This window comes from Bufo gargarizans, chromosome 9 (assembly GCF_014858855.1).
Source record: "Bufo gargarizans isolate SCDJY-AF-19 chromosome 9, ASM1485885v1, whole genome shotgun sequence".
In the NCBI taxonomy this organism is placed as follows: Eukaryota; Metazoa; Chordata; class Amphibia; order Anura; family Bufonidae; genus Bufo; species Bufo gargarizans.
Window position 1 is genome coordinate 149,363,079 of NC_058088.1, and position 20,065 is coordinate 149,383,143.

General features: G+C 43.4%; 1 protein-coding gene across 3 annotated transcripts in view; it reads left to right on the forward strand.

The window, feature by feature from the left end:
- LOC122919463 (diacylglycerol kinase eta-like) overlaps nucleotides 1–20,065 on the forward strand; it is a 283,154-nt gene that overhangs the window by 183,757 nt on the left and 79,332 nt on the right. For all 3 annotated transcript variants that reach the window (XM_044268513.1, XM_044268514.1, XM_044268515.1), the window contains 7 exons: nucleotides 132–213; nucleotides 2,267–2,358; nucleotides 6,534–6,633; nucleotides 7,383–7,620; nucleotides 7,706–7,810; nucleotides 9,205–9,298; nucleotides 19,878–19,985. In XM_044268513.1, coding sequence (XP_044124448.1) covers nucleotides 132–213; nucleotides 2,267–2,358; nucleotides 6,534–6,633; nucleotides 7,383–7,620; nucleotides 7,706–7,810; nucleotides 9,205–9,298; nucleotides 19,878–19,985 — 819 coding nt within the window. The remainder of the gene's footprint in view (nucleotides 1–131; nucleotides 214–2,266; nucleotides 2,359–6,533; nucleotides 6,634–7,382; nucleotides 7,621–7,705; nucleotides 7,811–9,204; nucleotides 9,299–19,877; nucleotides 19,986–20,065) is intronic.

The following is a 20,065-nucleotide window of genomic DNA, read 5'->3' on the forward strand; positions in this document are numbered from 1 at the left end:
GTGGTCGAACCTGCAGCAGAATCACGACAAAGTCCCCAGCAGTAATTTCATTACAGAAAATCTGCCCTGTCTGGCCATACAGAATTCTTCAGTATTGTAAAGTGTAATTTTTATTTCTGTTTTGCTATCAGGTGGAGTATTTTAACATATGAATCCCCAAAGCACTCACCACCCCCGGACAGAGAAGATGAAAATGGAGACCCAAGGATTCAGGTGACCACAACTTTGCTAGACATTTTGGAGCTTGTGATCTGAGCTATATTTCACTGATTGCAATATGCGGACCCGTTCACTTGAGTGCTTCCGTGGTGTTTTTGTCTGTGCCTCCGCACCGCAAAAAAATAGGACCCATTCAAGCTGAACTGGTCTGGATCTGTTGCGGCAGCCGCACGGATGGTGCCCGTGCATTGGGGACCGCAGATTTCAGTCCCCAATGCACGGAACGGCCGAACAACGGCCATGAGGCCTCTTTTACATGAGTGTGACGGGTGAGGTCCGGATGCGTTCAGGGTGCGTTCAGTGAAAATCGCACCATTTTGCAAGCAAGTTCAGTCAGTTTTGTCTGTGATTGCGTTCAGTTGTTCAGTTTTTTCCGCAGGGGTGCAATCCGCTTGAATGCGTTTTTTCACACGCGTGATAAAAAACTGAAGGTTTACAAACAACATCTCCTAACAACCATCAGTGAAAAACGCATCGCACCCGCACTTGCTTGCTTGCGTTTTTCACTGAAGCCCCATTCAGATCTGTGGGCCCAGGGCTGTGTGAAAAACGCAGCATATAGAACATGCTGCGTTTTACACAAAACGCAGAACTGATGCGTGAAAAAAACCGCTCATATACACAGACCGATTGAAATGAATGGGTCAGGATTCAGTGCGGGTTCTGTGCATTCACGTCACAGATTGCACCCGAGCGGAGAACTCGCTTGTCTGAAAGAGGCCTAACTGTGAAACTTTTGTATACTATGTTAAAATGGTTTTTCTGAGATTTTGATATTTATGGTCCAACACCCTGCTAATCAGCTGCTTGAGGAGGCGCCGTAGCCAGCTTACCAAGCACAGTGCTGTTCCATTACATAGATGGATAGGTCATCATTAAATATAAAATCCTGGACAACCCCTTTAATGAAAAGTGTTCCAAACCACGTATTTTTGTATTTTTTTTAGTAGTTTGCACAGCCATCACATACTGTATATACTTATTTTATTCTGTCCAGCTTACAATTTATTTGTATTCAGGTCGGCTCAAGATAAGTACACCTACCTACCTACCTACTATGCTAAGTAGTAGGGGTATGCCGAGACTGCTGTACGGAGGGTAGGCTAAAGGGGCCATTTGCCTATAACTATACAGGGTGGCCCACAAAAAAGTGGCTCTTCAGCAGTGATGCCACGGATAATGTTTGCGATTTTTTCCTTGAGATCATCCAGGGTATGTCGATTGTTAGCGGACACTTTCTGTTTTAAATTTCCCCGCAGATAAAAATCGCATGTGATCAAGTCTGGGGAACGTGGTGGCCATAACCCCTTGTTCACAGTTCGCTCCTCCAGAAACAGTTTATGAACAAGTGAGTTCTGTGAGGTGCGGCATGTTGTCCCATCTTGTTGGAAAAAGTAGGACATTTTTTCTTCTGGAGCATCATTGTTGAAGAGCTGAAAGCAGTATCAGCCAATATCATACAACATGCCCAAAGGTGCATAGACATGAATGGGGACCACTTTTAGCAGCTTTTGTGACTTGTGGGTTAAAAAAAATACAATCCACTTGCTCGTTCATCTCGTTGTACTATTGCTTTTTCGTGGGCCACCCTGTATATTTTCTCAACAGAAATCTTATAGAGCTTTATAAAGTATTGTGGAACTCTCTTGACATTCCAGTTTTCAGAAGATTTTGTAATCTCTTTCAGATTACAATTCTTAAGCATCTTTTCTTAGAATTCTCTATTCCTTTGTTATTCCTCTATGAAATACATGGATAAATTGACAACTGGGTGCCACCACTCCACTTGTCAATGTGGCATTTACCTACGCATTCTGACATACATTAATTTTGCTGACAGTGGTGTAGTATGACACACCTAGTTGACAAGCGAATGGTCATGTCCAGTAGTCCATTTATTCATATATTTCAGTAAGAAATAACAAGGTTGTTACTTCACGAAGAATACAAGTATTACGTAAACCATGGCGGTCAGAAAAAAGTGCTAGAATAGTCTATATATCAGCATTTATGATCTCTTTCCTAAATTGTTCTCCTCCTTTTGTAGATGCAGATTTCTCAGTATGCCGATTCTGTTGCATTTCATCTAGCTAAGATCTTGGAATCAGATAAGCACTGTGATGTCATTTCTTCTGCTAAGTAAGTACGCAGTCTGCCGCGGAAAAAAAGTATTCACATCAATATTTGTCATTGCCTTATTATTAGTGTTGAGCGAACCCGAACTGTAAAGTTCGGGTCCGTACCAAACTTTAAGATTTTTGGTACCCGGACCCGAACCCGAACTTTGCAGGAAAACTTTGGGTTCGAGTTCGGTGAACGCAAAGAATGAGGTGTGCATGAAATAAGGGACGTGGCCCTAGTCGTGGTGCTGCTGGGGTTGATAGAGCTCCTGTTGCAGGGAGAGGAAGTGGTCGATCTGTGCCAGCTACACGCACAAATGAGACACTTTCTTCAGGTGCACTTAGGCAACAGAACATTCAGCGTTATTTTGTAGGCCTGAATACCGGTGTACGAATGGTGAGGCTAGAACAAGTAGAGGCGGTAGTAGATTGGGTGGCAGACAGTGCCTCCAGTTCCTTCACATTGTCTCCCACCCGGTCCCCTGCTGAAAGAACAGTATTGGCACCTGCAGCCCATGGGCATCTGTCTTTCAGGTCACCTCCTTGCAAATCAGCCAAGTAGTCTGAGGCCCAAGTCATGCAGCAGTCTCTTATCCTTTTTGATGACTCTGCTGGCAGGGTTTCCATGGGCCATCCACATAGCCCTGCTCCAGAAGTGGAAGAGATTGAGTGCACTGATGTCCAAACACTTATGTTTCAGGAGGTGGACATGGGAGGACCACCACAGCACATCTCTGATGATGACGAGACACAGGTGCCAACTGCAGCGGCTTTCTGCAGCTTGCAGACCAGCAAGGAGGGCAGGGGTGAAGAGTGGGTGGAGGATGATGAGGTCCTAGACCCCACATGGAATCAAGGTCATGCGAGTGACGTGTGCAGTTCGGAGGAAGAGGTGGTGATCACAAAGCACCAGCCGCACAGCAAAAGAGGGAGCAGTGTGCAAAAGCAGTGTGGCCGTCGCCTAGCCAGTACGCCTGCTACTGCCCACCGCACCCAGGGACTGAGCACACCAAAGCCAGCTCCAAGGAGTTCCCTGGCGTGGCAGTTCTTCAGACAATGTGCTGATGACAAAACGTGAATGGTTTGCATGCTGTGCAATCAGAGCCTGAAGCGAGGCATAAATGTTCTAAACCTGAGCAGCACCTGCATTATCAGGCATCTAAATGCAAAGCAGCTGCAGTGGAGTAAACACTTCAAAAACCACAAAAGATCTCAGGCTTCTCATGGTCCCTCTTCTGCTGCAGTCTCGGGCCTCTTCCTCCCCCTCTGGAGTGACAGTGGCACCTGCGACCCCGCAAACAGAGGATGTAGCAGCAACGGCACCACGTCCGTCACCAAGCATCTCCACAATGTCTAATGGAAGCATTCAGCTGTTAATCTCCCAAACTCTGGAGAGAAAGAGTAAGTACCCCTCTACCCACCCGCGATCCCTGGCCCTGAATGCCAGCATTTCAAAATTCCTGACCTTTGAAATGCTGTCATTCCCGCTGTTGGAGACGGAGACATTTAAAAAACTTATAGCAGTGGCTGTCCCACAGTACGTGGTTCCCAGCCGCCTTTTCCAGGCGAGCCATCCCCGCCCTGCACAACCAAGTGGTGAACAAAATTAGGTGTGCACCGCGCAATGCCATCTGTGGCAAGGTCCACATAACCACAGATATGTGGACCAGTAAGCACGTGCAGGGACATTATATGTCCCTAACTGCACACTGGGTTAATGCAGTGGCAGCTGGGCCTGAGGCAGATAGCAGTTTGGCGCATGTCCTTCCGCTACCGTGGATTGCAGGACGTTTCTCTTTGCCTCCTGTTGCCTCCTCCTCCTACTCCGTTTCCTCCCCTACCACCTCCTCATCTGTGCGCGCTTTCGGCATTCTCACTCTGCCGCTGCTTACCTGTCTGCACTGCAGCGTAACTTCTGCCTTCCCGCTCACCGCCTCATATGCGACGTGCCCACAAGGTGGAACTCCACCCTGTACATGCTGGAGAGACTGTGCGAGCAGCAGCAGGCTATAGTGGAGTTTCAGCTGCGGCACACACGGTTCTGCGCACCAACGAGTGGGCCTTCTTGCGGGATGTGTGTGCCGTGTTGTGCTGTTTCGAGTACTCCGCTAACATGGCCAGTGCCGATTACGCAGTCCTCAGCGTTACTATCCCACTTCTATGTTTCCTTGAAAAAACGCTTCAGGAGATGATATAGGAGGATGTGGCACAGGAGGAAGAGGAGGAGGAAGAGGGATCATTTCAACGGTTACCAGGCCAGTCATTCACTAGTGGCTCGGAGGGTGGGTTCCTACACCAACAGAGGCCAGGTACATGATTGTCCAGCCACGGCACAGTTCTGGAGGAGAAGGAGGATAATAATGAGGAGGAGGAACTGTGTTTACAGCAGGGTGGCAGCCAAAGCAGCTCATGGACATCAGTGTAGCTTGGCTGGGAGGATACAGAGGACACAGACGATACACCTCCCACAGAGGACAACTTGTCATTGCCCTTGGGCTGCCTGGCACACATGTGCGACTACATGCTGCAGTGCCTGCGCAACAACCGCCAAGTTGCCCACATTCTAACCAGTGCTGATTACTTGGTGGCCACGCTGCTGAATCCCTGCTACAAGGACAACTTGCCATCCTTAATTCCGTCACTGAAGCATGATCGGAAGATGAGCAAGTACAAGCGCATGCTGGTAGACACGCTGCTGATGGCATTCCCACCTGACACCGGGGGCTGAGTGGAAGCACAAGGCGAAGGCAGAATAGGAGGAAGAAGTCACGAACACAGCTGGGGCACCGCCAGCACCTCAGAAGAAAGGGTTAGCATGGCCGGAATGTGGAAAAGATTTGTCAGCACGCCACAACAACCAGCACCACCAGCTGATATGGAATGTCTTAGCAGGAGGCAGCATTTTCACCAACATGGTGGAACAGAACGTGTGCACATGCCTACAAGTACTGACTGATTGGTCTGACCCATTCAACTTCTGGGTCTCCAAATTGAGCACATGGCCTGAGCTTGCCCTTTACGCCTTGGAGGTGCTGGCCTGCCCTGCGGCCAGGGTATTGTCGGAACTGCAGGGGGGTGATCACAGACGAGTGCAGCCGCCTGTCCACAGCCAATGTGGACAAGCTCACATTCATTAAAATGAACCAGGCATGGATCCCACAGGACTTGTCCGTACCTTTTGCAGAATAGACAAGTATACCGGCCGCACCCAGCCATTGTTATACTCTTGCGCACTTTCTTTGTTTTCTTTTTTATATTTCCCAATGTTTTGGGGTCTTCCCAAATTTATAAAAATAAATAAAAAAACTACTAAAATAGTGTTTGCTATGAGAGGGTGTGTGGCCTAATCAGATAAGGGGGCGTGACCTTTTGAACAGCTCACTCTAAGACAGAATCACTGTGCTGTCTGAGTGTGAGCTGCAGGGAGAAATTCACCCTCCCTCCCACCCCTGCAGCTGACAGAAGTTGATTTTTTCCTTTTATTTTTTCAATCCCCGTCGGCTGAGGAGTGGGAGGGGGCGTGACCTAACCGGATCAGGGGGAGGGGTCCTGTGGGCGGGGTTTTAAGTTCATCTTTTGAGGGTGGACACATTGTGGCAGGGGGCGTGTCTGGGCTCCTTCCTGCAAGAGTGACACCCTCTGGGCACCTTACTGGCTCATTAGCATACCAAATAAACAGGATTTTCACAGGATATAAATATCTATTGCTGGAACAAAGGCACATCTTGAAATAAGGTACTAAGTGCTATTAGGCCATGGCTTTACTGCAATAGCGATTATCCTGGTGACAGATTTCCTTTAACGCTCACCTACAGCAGTGAAGATAAATGGCTGGGTTGTTATGGAAACCTGGGTTAAAACTGTGTGTGTGGAGGTTGACGGCTTGCGAGCTTCTATTGGCTGATAAGGGTCATGTGACCAAGCTTCTATTGGCAAATTTATTTTTTGGGAATATCTCAGGAACTGTACGTCCTAGAGAGCTGAGACCTGGTCTAAAACCTTCCCGGACACCTGATGTACCTGTTTGCCAAATTTTGTGATTGTAAATGCGACGGTGTGGATTCCTTTAGCAGACATACACACACATACATACACTCATCTTTATATATTAGGTGGCATTTGTTAACAATGTAGTGTGCAGTTATTGCCTGTTTTTATTCTAATGGTGATATTATTTATCCAACTCATATACAGGTTTTTGTGCCTTTCCGTTAATGATTTTATCACAGAAGTGGGAAAGGCATATGAGCGGGCAACTGAAAACCGTGAAGAAGCAGATAATATGGCTAGAAAGGTAATAAAGATTTCACTTACTGCAGGAGGCCACATGCACATGGGGCACATTTATGAGTGGATTTTCCATGTAGATCTGTGTGCGGACAATTGACAGCTTAATATAGTACCAGCTAAGTAGATTACGTCCACCCAGGATCAGAAAATCAAACATCAGAAAAGCCTGCTGCAGGTTTTACCTTAAATACAATTCAAAAACAGAGACAAAATACATGTAAAAAAAACTACATTAATTATTGCGTTTTTTTTCCCCCCGGAGATTAGGCACATGTGACATTTCCACCTTGCCCTCCCCACTTTTCAAAAAGGGTGTGTGTTGGGGGAGGGGCCATCAGCCCAGGCACAGTTACCTTAATTTACAACAGTTTACTGGTGTAGATAGCTACAAGCTGGAGTAGGTATCAATCTAGCCCTGCACTAACCCTGAGGCCTCATCATGAATGGCGGTCTTAATAAATGACCCCCATGGACAACCATGCAGCATACAAATGCCAATTTGCCAATTTTTGTTCGCAATTGGATTTCACCATTTATCCTGATACAGTTTTAGAAGGCAATATCAGGAATAGGTCATAAAAGGAGAACAAATTTAAATGTCAGATACAACTTTTTAAATTCACTCCTTTTTTTGGCTTTAAAAACTGCATCAGGAAACCTGACGGTGTGACCATATCTTATCATTAAAATATGGTCATGTTTTTAATCTCTGTTAAAAAGTGATGCTGAGAAAAATGTATTAATCTTTAACAGTGTTCAATGCTTAACGAAAAGCTAGATTCACTAGTACGAGCTCTTAATGAAGAGTCCTTGGCATTACTGAGTCCTTCACCACGAAACCTTCACCCAGACTCTGCACTGAAGGAAAATGGCAAAGAACTGAATGAAAAGGATGATGTAGCAAAAATGTTCCAATCTAAAGAGCAACTCATTTTGAGGGCCAATAGCTTAAAGAAAGCTTTGAAGCAGATTATTGAGCAGGCGGAGAAGGGTAAGACATATCCGAGTGATTTTCCAGTTTGACTTTACTCAATAAATGGTTAGTAATTATATCATTTTAATATATTCCCATTTAGTTGTGGATGAGCAAAACAAACAAACTCAAGTGTTCAGCAATACGGCAACATCACAGAACCTAAAAGAATGCTCAGAAGACTTCAACAAAGAGCTCGAACGCATGGGTAAGGCCACGTTCACATCAGCATTAGCAATTTCTGTTGTCCTTCTCCATTAGAGGAGCAGAACAATACAAAGAACAGAAGTGCCGGATTTGGCACATAACTGAAACAAATGGAGCCAAACAGACTCCATTGACTATAATAAGGTCTGCTCAGTTTCTGTTTTTGTGTCCCCTTTTTAGCATAAAAAATATATATATTTTGTCTTTTTTGGAGAAATACGCGACAAGCGGTTTATAATTTTACAGTCCCTGCTATTTTATTGAGAAGCAACAAGCCATAAAAAATTCTTGCTGGCCTCACAGAGAAAGCTATGAGTCCCAGTTTCCATGATTTTGATTGACAGTTTTTCCTGTATGAGCATACACAGTATAAAAGAAAACCTGTCACCCAACTTCTGTGGGAGAAGGAAGTAGATTCTAACCAGACCTTTAGATAGGAAAGCATAAAATGCCTGACAGGTCCTGTTTAATAAATAAGTACCCTTATGTCACCTTCCAACGCATGCCTTTCGGACATTTTTATTTTATTGCATGTAATTGGGACTAGTAATAATGTTTATAATTAGTCTTCATTAAAAATTCTGAACCATTTACATGATGTAGTCTGCATGTATTCCGATACATATCTTAGGGTACTTTCACACTAGCGTCGCTGGATTCCGGCAGGCTCCAGCAATCTGTATGCAAACAGATACCGTTTGTAGACAGATCCGTATGTGGATCCGTCTCACAAATGTATTGCAATACCGGATCCATCTCTCCGGTTGTCATCCGGAAAAACTCATCCGGTAATTTTTTTTCACATTTTTAAAGGTCTGCGCATGAGCAGACCGCAAAACAGGATCCGTTTTTCCTGAATACTCAGGGCCGAATCTGGCATTAATGTATCTTAATGTAAAATAGTGACGGATCCAGTATTCCGGCAAGTGTTCCGGAATTTTGGACGGAGAGAATACAGCAGCATGCTACGGTATTTTCTCTGTCCAAAAACCGTACAGTGACTGAACTGAAGACATCCTGATGCATACTGAACGGATTGCTCTCCATTCAGAATGCATTAGGATAAAACTGATCAGTTTTTTTCCGGTATTGAGCCCCTAGGACCGAACTCAATACCGGAAAAGAAAAGCGCTAGTGTGAAAGTACCCTTAGTGGGGTATGCCATTCGCTGGGAAAACCATTACTCAGACAGCTCAATCTCCAGATGCCCTTGCGCTGTCCTGAACACTGCCCTAAGCTCAGTTATCAATGGCTGCAGAAGTTATTTTTGCCTAAAATTTCACTAAATTGCCCCGTATGGAGTCAATAGCTTTTGATATGAAAATGACAATAAGATTTTTATCAGGTTGCTTTATTTTTATGTTTGGCACATGATAATAAGTTTTATTTTTCCAGCATCCAGACGTGGAACAGTTTCATCGACAACTTCCTCTATCATTCTAGATCGACCATACTCATTAAATCATCTTCACTTCGCTGATGATTCTGTGTAAGTGTGCTTGAATTATTCAGCTGTAAATTATTTTTGCTAAATCTTTGACACATTGTGGGAGTGAAGCAGAGGATGGAAGTGGTAGTTTCCCTGGCTACAACAGTTATTCATAGGGCAATCCTCACACCAATGCTTTCTGGAGCTGGGCAGTGACAGGAGGGGGCACCCTTTCTTCTCTTGGGGCACACCCTGATGTTGATATACCTGCAGGATAATAGTTAGAGTGCCCTTGGTGTTTTCTGACTGAATGGCAGGAAATGTAGGTGCTTTGGTTGGCGAGTGGTGCTGGAGTCAGTTACCAGGCCAGTTGTAGAAAATAGATGCCTTTCTTTACTAAAGTTCAGAATGGAAGTTGTAGTACATTCAACGGTATCAAACACAGTTCCAAACAATTCACAGTACAAACCTCCCAGGATATCAATGTATGTCTTTAAGCAAGGTTGGGGGTTGTAGTACTCCTTTCCATCTCTCCAAAGTCTTTCTCTCTGCAGAATTTAAGACTGGCCATAAGGTTCTTGCAAACTTGTCTGTAATTCCCAGTTGAGTTGTACAGGATTAACATACGGCTGGCCAGGACTATGTCTAAATGTAGAAGGGTGTATTAGCAATTAGAGATGACCTTGCGGTTCGGCCCGCGTGCGTTTCGTGGGGAACTTTGTGCGTTCGCGATTTGCCAAACATGCGAACACATGGTGATGTCCGCCGGCGCCATATTCTTTTGGCTTTGCGCCGAACTTTGACCCATGACACATCCATCAGGTGGGACAGGATAGCCAATTGAAATGTTTCAGCACATGGACACACCCCCACCCTATAAAAGAACCCGATCTGTTCTGCTGCGATACCACACCTACAGTTGCAAGAAAAAGTATGTGAACCCTTTGGAATGATATGGATTTCTGCACAAATTGGTCATAAAATGTGATCTGATCTTCATCTAAGTCACAACAATAGACAATCACAGTCTGCTTAAACTAATAACACACAAAGATTTAAATGTTACTGTGTTTTTATTGAACACACCATGTAAACATTCACAGTGCAGGTGGAAAAAGTATGTGAACCCTTGGATTTAATAACTGGTTGAACCTCCTTTGGCAGCAATAACTTCAACCAAACGTTTCCTGTAGTTGCAGATCAGACGTGCACAACGGTCAGGAGTAATTCTTGACCATTCCTCTTTACAGAACTGTTTCAGTTCAGCAATATTCTTGGGATGTCTGGTGTGAATTGCTTTCTTGAGGTCATGCCACAGCATCTCAATCGGGTTGAGGTCAGGACACTGACTGGGCCACTCCAGAAGGCGTATTTTCTTCTGTTTAGCCATTCTGTTGTTGATTTACTTCTATGCTTTCGGTCGTTGTCATGTTGCAACATCCATCTTCTGTTGAGCTTCAGCTGGTGGACAGATGGCTTTAAGTTCTCCTGCAAAATGTCTTGATAAACTTGGGAATTCATTTTTCCTTCGATGATAGCAATCCGTCAAGGCCCTGATGCAGCAAAGCAGCCCCAAACCATGATGCCCCCACCACCATACTTCACAGTTGGGATGAGGTTTTGATGTTGGTGTGCTGTGCCTCTTATTCTCCATACATAGTGTTGTGTGTTTCTTCCAAACAACTCAACTTTGGTTTCATCTGTCCACAGAATATTTTGCCAGTACTGCTGTAGAACATCCAGGTGCTCTTGTGCAAACTGTAAACGTGCAACAATGTTTTTTTTGGACAGCAGTGGCTTTCTCTGTGGTATCCTCCCATGAAATCCATTCTTGTTTAGTGTTTTACGTATCGTAGATTCGCTAACAGGGATGTTAGCATATGCCAGAGACTTTTGTAAGTCTTTAGCTGACACTCTAGGATTCTTCTTCACCTCATTGAGCAGTCTGCGCTGTGCTCTTGCAGTCATCTTTACAGGACGGCCACTCCTAGGGAGAGTAGCAGCAGTGCTGAACTTTCTCCATTTATAGACAATTTGCCTTACAGTGGACTGATGAACAGCAAGGCTTTTGGAGATACTTTTATAACCCTTTCCAGCTTTATGCAAGTCAACAATTCTTAATCGTAGGTCTTCTGAGAGCTCTTTTGTGCTGGGCATCATTCACATCAGGCAATGCTTCTTGTGAAAAGCAAACCCAGAACTGGTGTGTATTTTTTATAGGGCAGGGCAGCTGTAACCAACACCTCCAATCTCATCTCATTGATTGGACTCCAGTTGGCTGACACCTCACTCCAATTAGCTCTTGGAGATGTCATTAGTCTAGTGGTTCACATACTTTTTCCACCTGCACTGTAAATGTTTACATGGTGTTTTCAATAAAACCATGGTAGCATTTAATTATTTGTGTGTTATTAGTTTAAGGAGACTGATATTGTCTATTGTTGTGACTTAGATGAAGATCAGATCACATTTTATGACCAATTTGTGCAGAAATCCATATAATTCCAAAGGGTTCACATACTTTTTCTTGCAACTGTATATAGAGGGACAAACGCCATTGGAACAACTAATTGCAACGGGTGTGATATACCTGTTGCCCCCACAAAATACTGATTAAGGGGTTCGATATACCTGCTTCCACCAAATATTGATTATGGGGTGCGATATACCTGCTTCCACAAAATACTGATGAAGGGGTTTCATATACCTGCTTCCACCAAATACTAGTTGAGGGCTGTGATATACCTGCTTCCACAAAATACTGATTTAGGGGTTTGATATACTTGCGTCAACAAAATACTGATTGAGGGCTACGATATACCTGCTTCCACAAAATACTGATTAAGGGGTTCGATATACCTGTTTCAACCAAATATTGATTGAGGCCTGAGATATACCTCCTTCCAAAAACTACTGATTAAGAGGCTTTGATATACCTGTTTCCATCAAATATTGTTGAGGCTTGCGATATACCTGCTTCCACAAAATACTGATTAAGGGGTTTGATATGCCTGCTTCCACAAAATACTGATTTGAGGCCTGCGATATACCTGCTTCAAGAAAATACTGATTAAGCGGTTTTATATACCCGTTTTCACCAAATATTGATTGAGGGGTGCGATATACCTAATTCCACAAAATACAGATTAAGGGGTTCAATAAACCTGTTTCCACCAAATATTGATTGAGGACTGCAATATACCTGCTTCCACAAAATACTGATTAGGGGGTTTTGTATACCTGTTTCCACCAAATATTGATTGAGGCCTGCGATATACCTGCTTCCACAAAATACTGATTGAGGGATGTGATATACCTGCTTCCACAAAATACTGATTAAGGGGTTTGATATACCTGTTTCCACCAAATATTGATTGAGGCCTGCGATATACCTGCTTCCACAAAATACTGATTAAGGGGTTAGATATATCTGCTTCTACAAAATACTGATTAAGGGGTTTGATATGCCTGCTTCCACAAAATACTGATTGAGGCCTGCGTTATACCTGCTTCAACAAAATACTGATTTAGGGGTTTGATATACCCGTTTCCACCAAATATTGATTGAGGGGTGTGATATACCTGCTTCCACAAAATACTGATTAAGGGGTTTGATATACCTGTTTCCACCAAATATTGATTGAGGCCTGCAATATACCTGCTTCCACAAAATACTGATTAAGGGGTTTGATATACCCATTTCCACCAAATATTGATTGAGGCCTGCAATATACCTGTTTCCACCAAATATTGATTGAGGCCTGCGATATACCTGCTTCCACAAAATACTGATTAAGGGGTTTGATAAATCTGCTTCCACAAAATACTGATTTAGGCCTGCATTATACCTGCTTCAACAAAATACTTTTCCTCCCTATCTGCTGCTCCGTCTCTCTCTCTCTAAACTCCCCTCCTCTTCCTTTCTTGTGGGCACCCACGTGACGTCCATCGACACGTCATTATCGGATTCGTCACCTTCACCACCACTGAAATTAGAGATGTCTGAGTAGGTAGCAACAGCGGGGACCATCCTCCTTGGGCTAATCTGGGTACTGTCGTCAGACTGCTGGGTGGCGACCGTTGATACCTCCTCTTCCTGATCCGATGCCAAGAATGGCTGCGCAAATAATTCCTCAGACAAATGCTGCACTACCTAAATGCACTATATAGAACATATATTATTGGTATATAAAATCCTTGCTTCAATCAGTTTTTTGGGGGGGCAACTGGCAAATCACACCAGTAGAAATTATTTCTTCAAATAGTGTTTTTCACTCTGTGTAGATGCGGTAAAACGCAGCAAAACCGCAGACAAATTCTGCACTACCTAAATGCACTATATAGAACGTATATTATTGGTATATAAAATCCCTGCTTCAATCAGTTTTTTGGGGGGCAACTGGTAAATCACACCAGTAGATATTATTTCTTCAAATAGTGTTTTTCACTCTGTGTAGATGCAGTAAAACGCAGCAAAAACACAGACAAATGCTGCACTACTTAAATGCACTATATAGAATGTATATTATTGGTATATAAAATACCTGCTTCAATCAGTTTTTTTGGGGGGCAACTGGTAAATCACAGCAGTATAAATTATTAGTTCCAATAGTGTTTGGCACTCTGTGTGGCTGCAGTATCACAGCATATTATAAGTATATTACACCCCTCAGTATGTCACACCTATCGATAGAACACCTATACCAGTCCTTAAAAGGACTTTTTTGGCCCTATTAGCTAGAGATTGATGTCCCTAACAGTCTGTCCCTCCTCCACACAGCAACCTCTCTCTACACTGGCAAAAAACTGAATATGAAATGGAAGCCATATCGGGTTTATTTATAAGGTAGGGGTTATATCCATGTGCTGAATCGTCTTAATTGGCTGTCCTGTACCACCTGATGGATGTGTCATGGGTAAAAGTTCTTCACAATGTGAAAAAATATGGCTGGCGCGAATATCGCCATATGTTCGTATGTTTGGCGAATCGCGAACGTGCAAAGTTCGCCGTAAAACTACCGCCGGGCGAACCGCAAGGCCATCTCTAGCCTTAACATCACTGGGCAGAAAACCTAATCCTACCCAGTGATAACCTTATCAATTCATAGGCAATGCCAGTATTGCCATGTGTCCCCCTCCTCAATGTCCGGGGTCCTTCTATGGCAATACATGACATATACGCCCATAAATTACCAAATTCAACATTTATCAATAAACTATAATAATAAATAATACCGACTCGAGAGTGGAGGTAAAATTGGCCATGACCTGTTTTATTAAACCAAACTTTAATCACAACTTTAATAATAAACCAATTATGAGCCTAGTCATAAACCCTGACTCAATTAAAATAGACCATACATCAGAGTCCATCCCATTACGGGATGACTATCCTTGAACCGCCCACCAGGCCCAAAATCAAATCCATTGTGTCTCCGCATCTGATGTTATTACCTCCTAAATTAATAATTTGAATGTCCGGATTAGGGAAAACGTCATGTAAATGTAGAATAAAATCTATCAAACCTGACCAGCGAACCTCGGACTCTAGCCCAGTAAATCCTGATGGCCTCCGACGATAGAGACTGGTTCACTCCATAGCAACCCTCCTGTTAGCCCAATGGATATAAGAGTGGCCCAGAATCCAGACCATACAACCTGAAAAACTAATGCAAGATTAATCAATTAACAAATGGGGCCTCACATACAGTGGATACCTATTAGAAGACCACCTTCCAATGCGTCTGATCAGTGACTCGTACAATCCTGACTGAGCAGCAATAGTTGCGGCCCTGATCCAAAACGAGTGAGAAGAAAAGAATTGCGCACTTAGACCCAATTCCATTAAGCTTTTAGATAAAACCGCTCTGAATTGAAATTGTGACAAAGGAGACAAATCTTGACGTACAAGAAAAAAAATGCAGCATTACCCCAAGGACAGAAAGCTAAATAACGGCATTAACTGGGCATATACTTTTATCCGAAATTGCACCAATCTTTAAATAACAGCCTATTCCTGCTTGATCAGTTTTTGATCTTTCAATAAAAAAAACACAAAAGAACTTTGAACAGAAACATGATGCAAAGCTAAACCTATTTTACCCAAACGAGAACGCAGTAATAATTCACTAATCCGCAAAGCCCCCAAAAAATAGAATAAACACTGTACAAAACAAAGATGCTTCAAACTGTGACAAACAAACCAAACTTGGAACCCCGCACAACTTCACCAGCAAATCCGGAGAGATAGGGCATCTACCATCAGGTAAGTATCCCATAGATTTGTAGCCCATCAACAACTGTTTAATCAGAAAAAATTCAGACAAGGAGCCAGACCCAAACAACTTAAGGAAGGACGACACGCCAGCCACCATTCTACAAACTGAACTATGCGCCAACTTCTCCTCAGACAACCGTTAGCAAAACGCCAAGGCCAACGATTAATTCGCTGATAAAGGTGATACGGATAAACCAGCCAGAAAAACAAGCCCAGCGCAAACATGCTGACAGATACCCTCTCTATGTTGTAGCTGCTACTGAACGGCTTACTAAATCCAAGGCTATGACCATAGCAGCCCCCACAAATGATCTGACAAGGAATCCCGCAAGCATCGTCTGACGGAACCAAACTGCGAAAACGATCCATCTGAAAACGGGACATCAGCAATATCATTATTAACTCCTGGAACATGTACCGCCTTAATCCAAACTTTCAATTGTAAACAAAGCAAAACTAAGTGCCTTAAAAGCTTGACAACCACCAGACTCTTAGAAGATAGACAATTGACCGCAAACATAACTCCCTTATTGTCAGTATGCAGACAAATACGTTTATTCATAAAGAACTGACCCCAAAGCACTAATGCTACTACCACGGGAAAAAGTTCTAACAAAACCAAATTAGACAACACCAAATTAGAAAACCACGATGCAGCCATGCCGCAGCACACCAATCACCATCCCAGAAAGTCCAAAACCAGCACTACCCGTTGCATCCGTGAACAGATTCAACTGCGCAGCATCCACAAAATCTTCCTGCCACAAAGACCTATGATTGAACTTTTGCAAAAAAACTCAACCAAATTAACAAATCATCCTTCAACTCTCTATTCAAAGATATATTTAAGCAATGATTCTGTAAACCAGCTATCCTCAATAATTGTTTAAAAAAAATATTCGAAAATCTTTTCTACTGGTAACCTGAACAACAGTAGAATAAATGACTATACCTAAATATTCAATACAATTTGAAGGCAAAACAGTTTTTTCAGAAGCAAGAGGCACCCCAAATTCTGCACATACTGATAAAAATAATGATAACACTTCAGAACAAACCTGAGAGTCTGCTGGACCAACAAATAAAAAAATTGGCTAAATAATGCATTATTCCACCTCTGATAGCACACATAGAAACAACCCATTTAAGAAAAGTGGAAAAGGCTTCAAAATAAAAACAAAAATAGAACATCCCATAGGAAGTCATCCGTCAAAATAAAAGAAACCTTGAAAATGAAAACCCAAAGAGTTAAACGCTGCCGGATGGATGGGAAGGAGCCGAAATGCCGACTTAATATCAGCCTTCGCCATTAAGGCCCCACTCCCAAACGACTTAACTACAGACAAAACTATCAAAAGTAGCATAACAAACTTTAGATAAAGAGGAATCAATTTCATCATTTAAAGAAGATCCAAAAGGATAAGATAAATGATGAATTAGCCTAAATGAACCCAGCTCCTTCTTAGGCACAACCCCAAGAGGAGACAAACAGAAATCCTCAATGGTGGCATCCCAAAAGGACCAGCAATCCTGCCAGCGGCAACCTCCTTTTGCAATTTGGATGCAACCACATGTGGAAATTGCTGGACTGAAAGAAAATTGTTTATTGGTACACAACCATGACCTTAAAATGGAGGCAACACTAAGCCTTCTGAAAAACCTGCAGTTAACAAATCAGCTATCTGTCGATTTGAGAACCTGCTTAACCAAGGAAGCATTTTCACTAACTTTACTGGTGTCCGTCCATGCTTTTGAAAATAAATTCCTTTGCCATCGGTTGCGATGGCATATTAGCTTTTTTTAAAGCATCTGGACATTGGGTGACTCGCTCCACAAAATCCACACTCATGCTTGTACTTACAACTGTCAGGCCACTTGCACTGCGACTCATAAGCAAAGCAGAGTCCACGCTTCATGAATAGTGTTGAGCACGAATATTCGAATAACAAATAATTATTGCCAATATCGCCAATTTGAGAATTTGTGAATATTTAGAATATAGTGCTAGATATTCGTTATATTGAATATTCAGCATTTTTTTCCACCCGAACACATGATTCCTCTCTGCTTCTTGCTTGTGGCCCAATGAGAAGGGAGCAATGTCAAGTTCACAAAAATACTAAGTGCACCAATCAGTAATCTGTAACCTGCTAAAATGTAAAGTTGCAAAAAATATATTCTAATCACTGCCGATTAGCGCAATCGCGAATATATTGGCGCACTTGACTTTATCTGCATATAAAGCTATTGTAATGTTCTGTAGTGTCAACCATTTTCTCCAGTCTCAGGAGAAATTCATGAAACTTCTAGCAGCTTTTACATTACCGATTTTTCGCATTCAATAAAATGATCTTGAATTCTAGAAATTCGCGAATATATGATGAATTTTCTAAAATATTTGTGAAATATTGTGAATTCGAATATAGCCCGCTCATCACTATTCATGAAACCTCCAGCAGGAGATGCCTTCTGGCTGACAGCTGGCGGCTTCTGGGGAACCAAAAGATTGAGCCACAAGCCTACATCCTTGGTGCCCCACTGTAGCTGTGGATACACTGCCAGCTTCTGATGGAAATTCTCATCGTATTGGAACCAACCAAAACCCCCAAAGTTTTTGTAAGCTTCCAATACTATATCCACATGCTAAAACAGTTTTTCGGATGTTTCGTTCCCCTAAAGCGCTAGCAAAAATGCAAAACGCCTGTAGCCAATTGTTAAACGAATGAGGAATAGGACGGCGCCTATCCTCCTTAGAACAATTCTTAGCATAACTCTTAGATCTATCTTATAACGATAAACATTGCGGCACCACTAATGTCTCAACACAACATCAGCCTCACCTCCCCATACCCCCTTAGCTGCGAGCCAAGCAGCAGCAACATTGGGGAAAACAGGCTCAGAAGCAGCATTCTGAGTAGGGGGGAGAGGAAAGGAACCAGGGATTAAGGCTTCCAGAGAAGACAGAACTTTTGACAGGGAAGACAAACGGGGGCAAGCTGGGCAGCAGACTACTCACCAGACTGTGAAACCGATCCAGGCTAAGGCACTGCAGCAGCTGCCGGAGCGACGTCTTCATGGAAACCAGAGGAGATTTCAGCTCTGCCCTGCTCCTTCTGCCTTCTTCTTTGCGCTCCCGCAGGTCCCTCTATTCTCTGTAACCCGTTGCCCAGGGTCTGCGGGGAGAAATGAGAAACCTGCTTCGTCCCAGCACTGGTGAACCCGGCCAGCAATGGACCTGGACGCACCGAATATGACGACTGTTCATGACGTCCTCTCGCGATCACTGCTCTGGAACGAAGTCTCTCCTGCAAGGGCTGCTGCACATGTGCATTGGGCAATGGGGAGAACCTCCTCTTCTGGCTCCTCTTCCTCCGGCTCCTCTCGTGAGACCCTGGCTCCACTTCCTCCATAGGCACCTCCGGCTGCTGTTCTTGACCCGGCGTAGGCATGGCTTCCACAGAAACCCCATCAACGTACACACCGCGAACTGGGGATGATACAGATGGCACCACAGAACTATCCTTAGCAGTAGGGATGGGTTTTGCAGCAGACCATCCTGGATCCAAGACGAAGCCCCGTCCTCCGAAGCGTGAGCAGTAATTTCCCTCAATAAGATAAGATGTCCATCTCATGTATGATCAGGGGAAAGTCCTCACAGACAATGCAGGCGCCACAGGATCCGTCTCCACGGGCATCCGTCGACGTATGCTATCCGTCTCTAACCCTACCCTGAACCCTGGGACACAATAGGTCATCTGAGTTGACCAATTGCTGAAAATCATTTGGCAGATTCCAACTTCTGCCCAGTGATGCACACCAAGTGCAGAAAAATTTCCCTCCAAAACTACCAGGCTACATATAGCCTTAACATCACTGGGCAGAATACCTAATCCTACCCAGTGTGAACCTTATCAGTTCGTAGGCAATACCAGTATTGCCATGTCCCCCCCTCCTCAATGTCCTTCCAATCATCAGACACTAAAGCACATGATTTACTTTCCAGTATTACAGCACTGAGGCACAGTAAAGAGCTACACTCGATGCACTTAACTGTTATCTATGTCTTAGATGGATTGCTCTTGTACTGTACTCTACTGATCTCTCATCTGTACTACATGTGCTAAACTACCTTCTACCTGTATTTCATATACTGGAATGCTTTATCCCTGTACCACATGTACTTTACTGTTCTTTACCTGTACTATATGTACTGTACTGATCTCTACCTGTACTACAGCTCATGATATCTACTTCTATCTATCTGTACTTAGTGTACTGAACTGCTCTCTATAATGTGTAATCAAAGAGCATCTCCTGTCTATCTATGAATTTTTTCATATTTATACATGTTTTGTTTTTCAGACAATTTTTAGAGAAGTGCACTATGAATAATTACTTTGGGATTGGCTTGGATGCCAAAATTTCTCTAGAGTTTAATAACAAGAGAGACGAGCATCCCAAAAAATGCAGGTACCAGCTACTTTCTTTCTTTTCAATCAGAGTACTTGCACATGCTTTAATGATAGTGACTCAGAGAGCTGTCACATTAC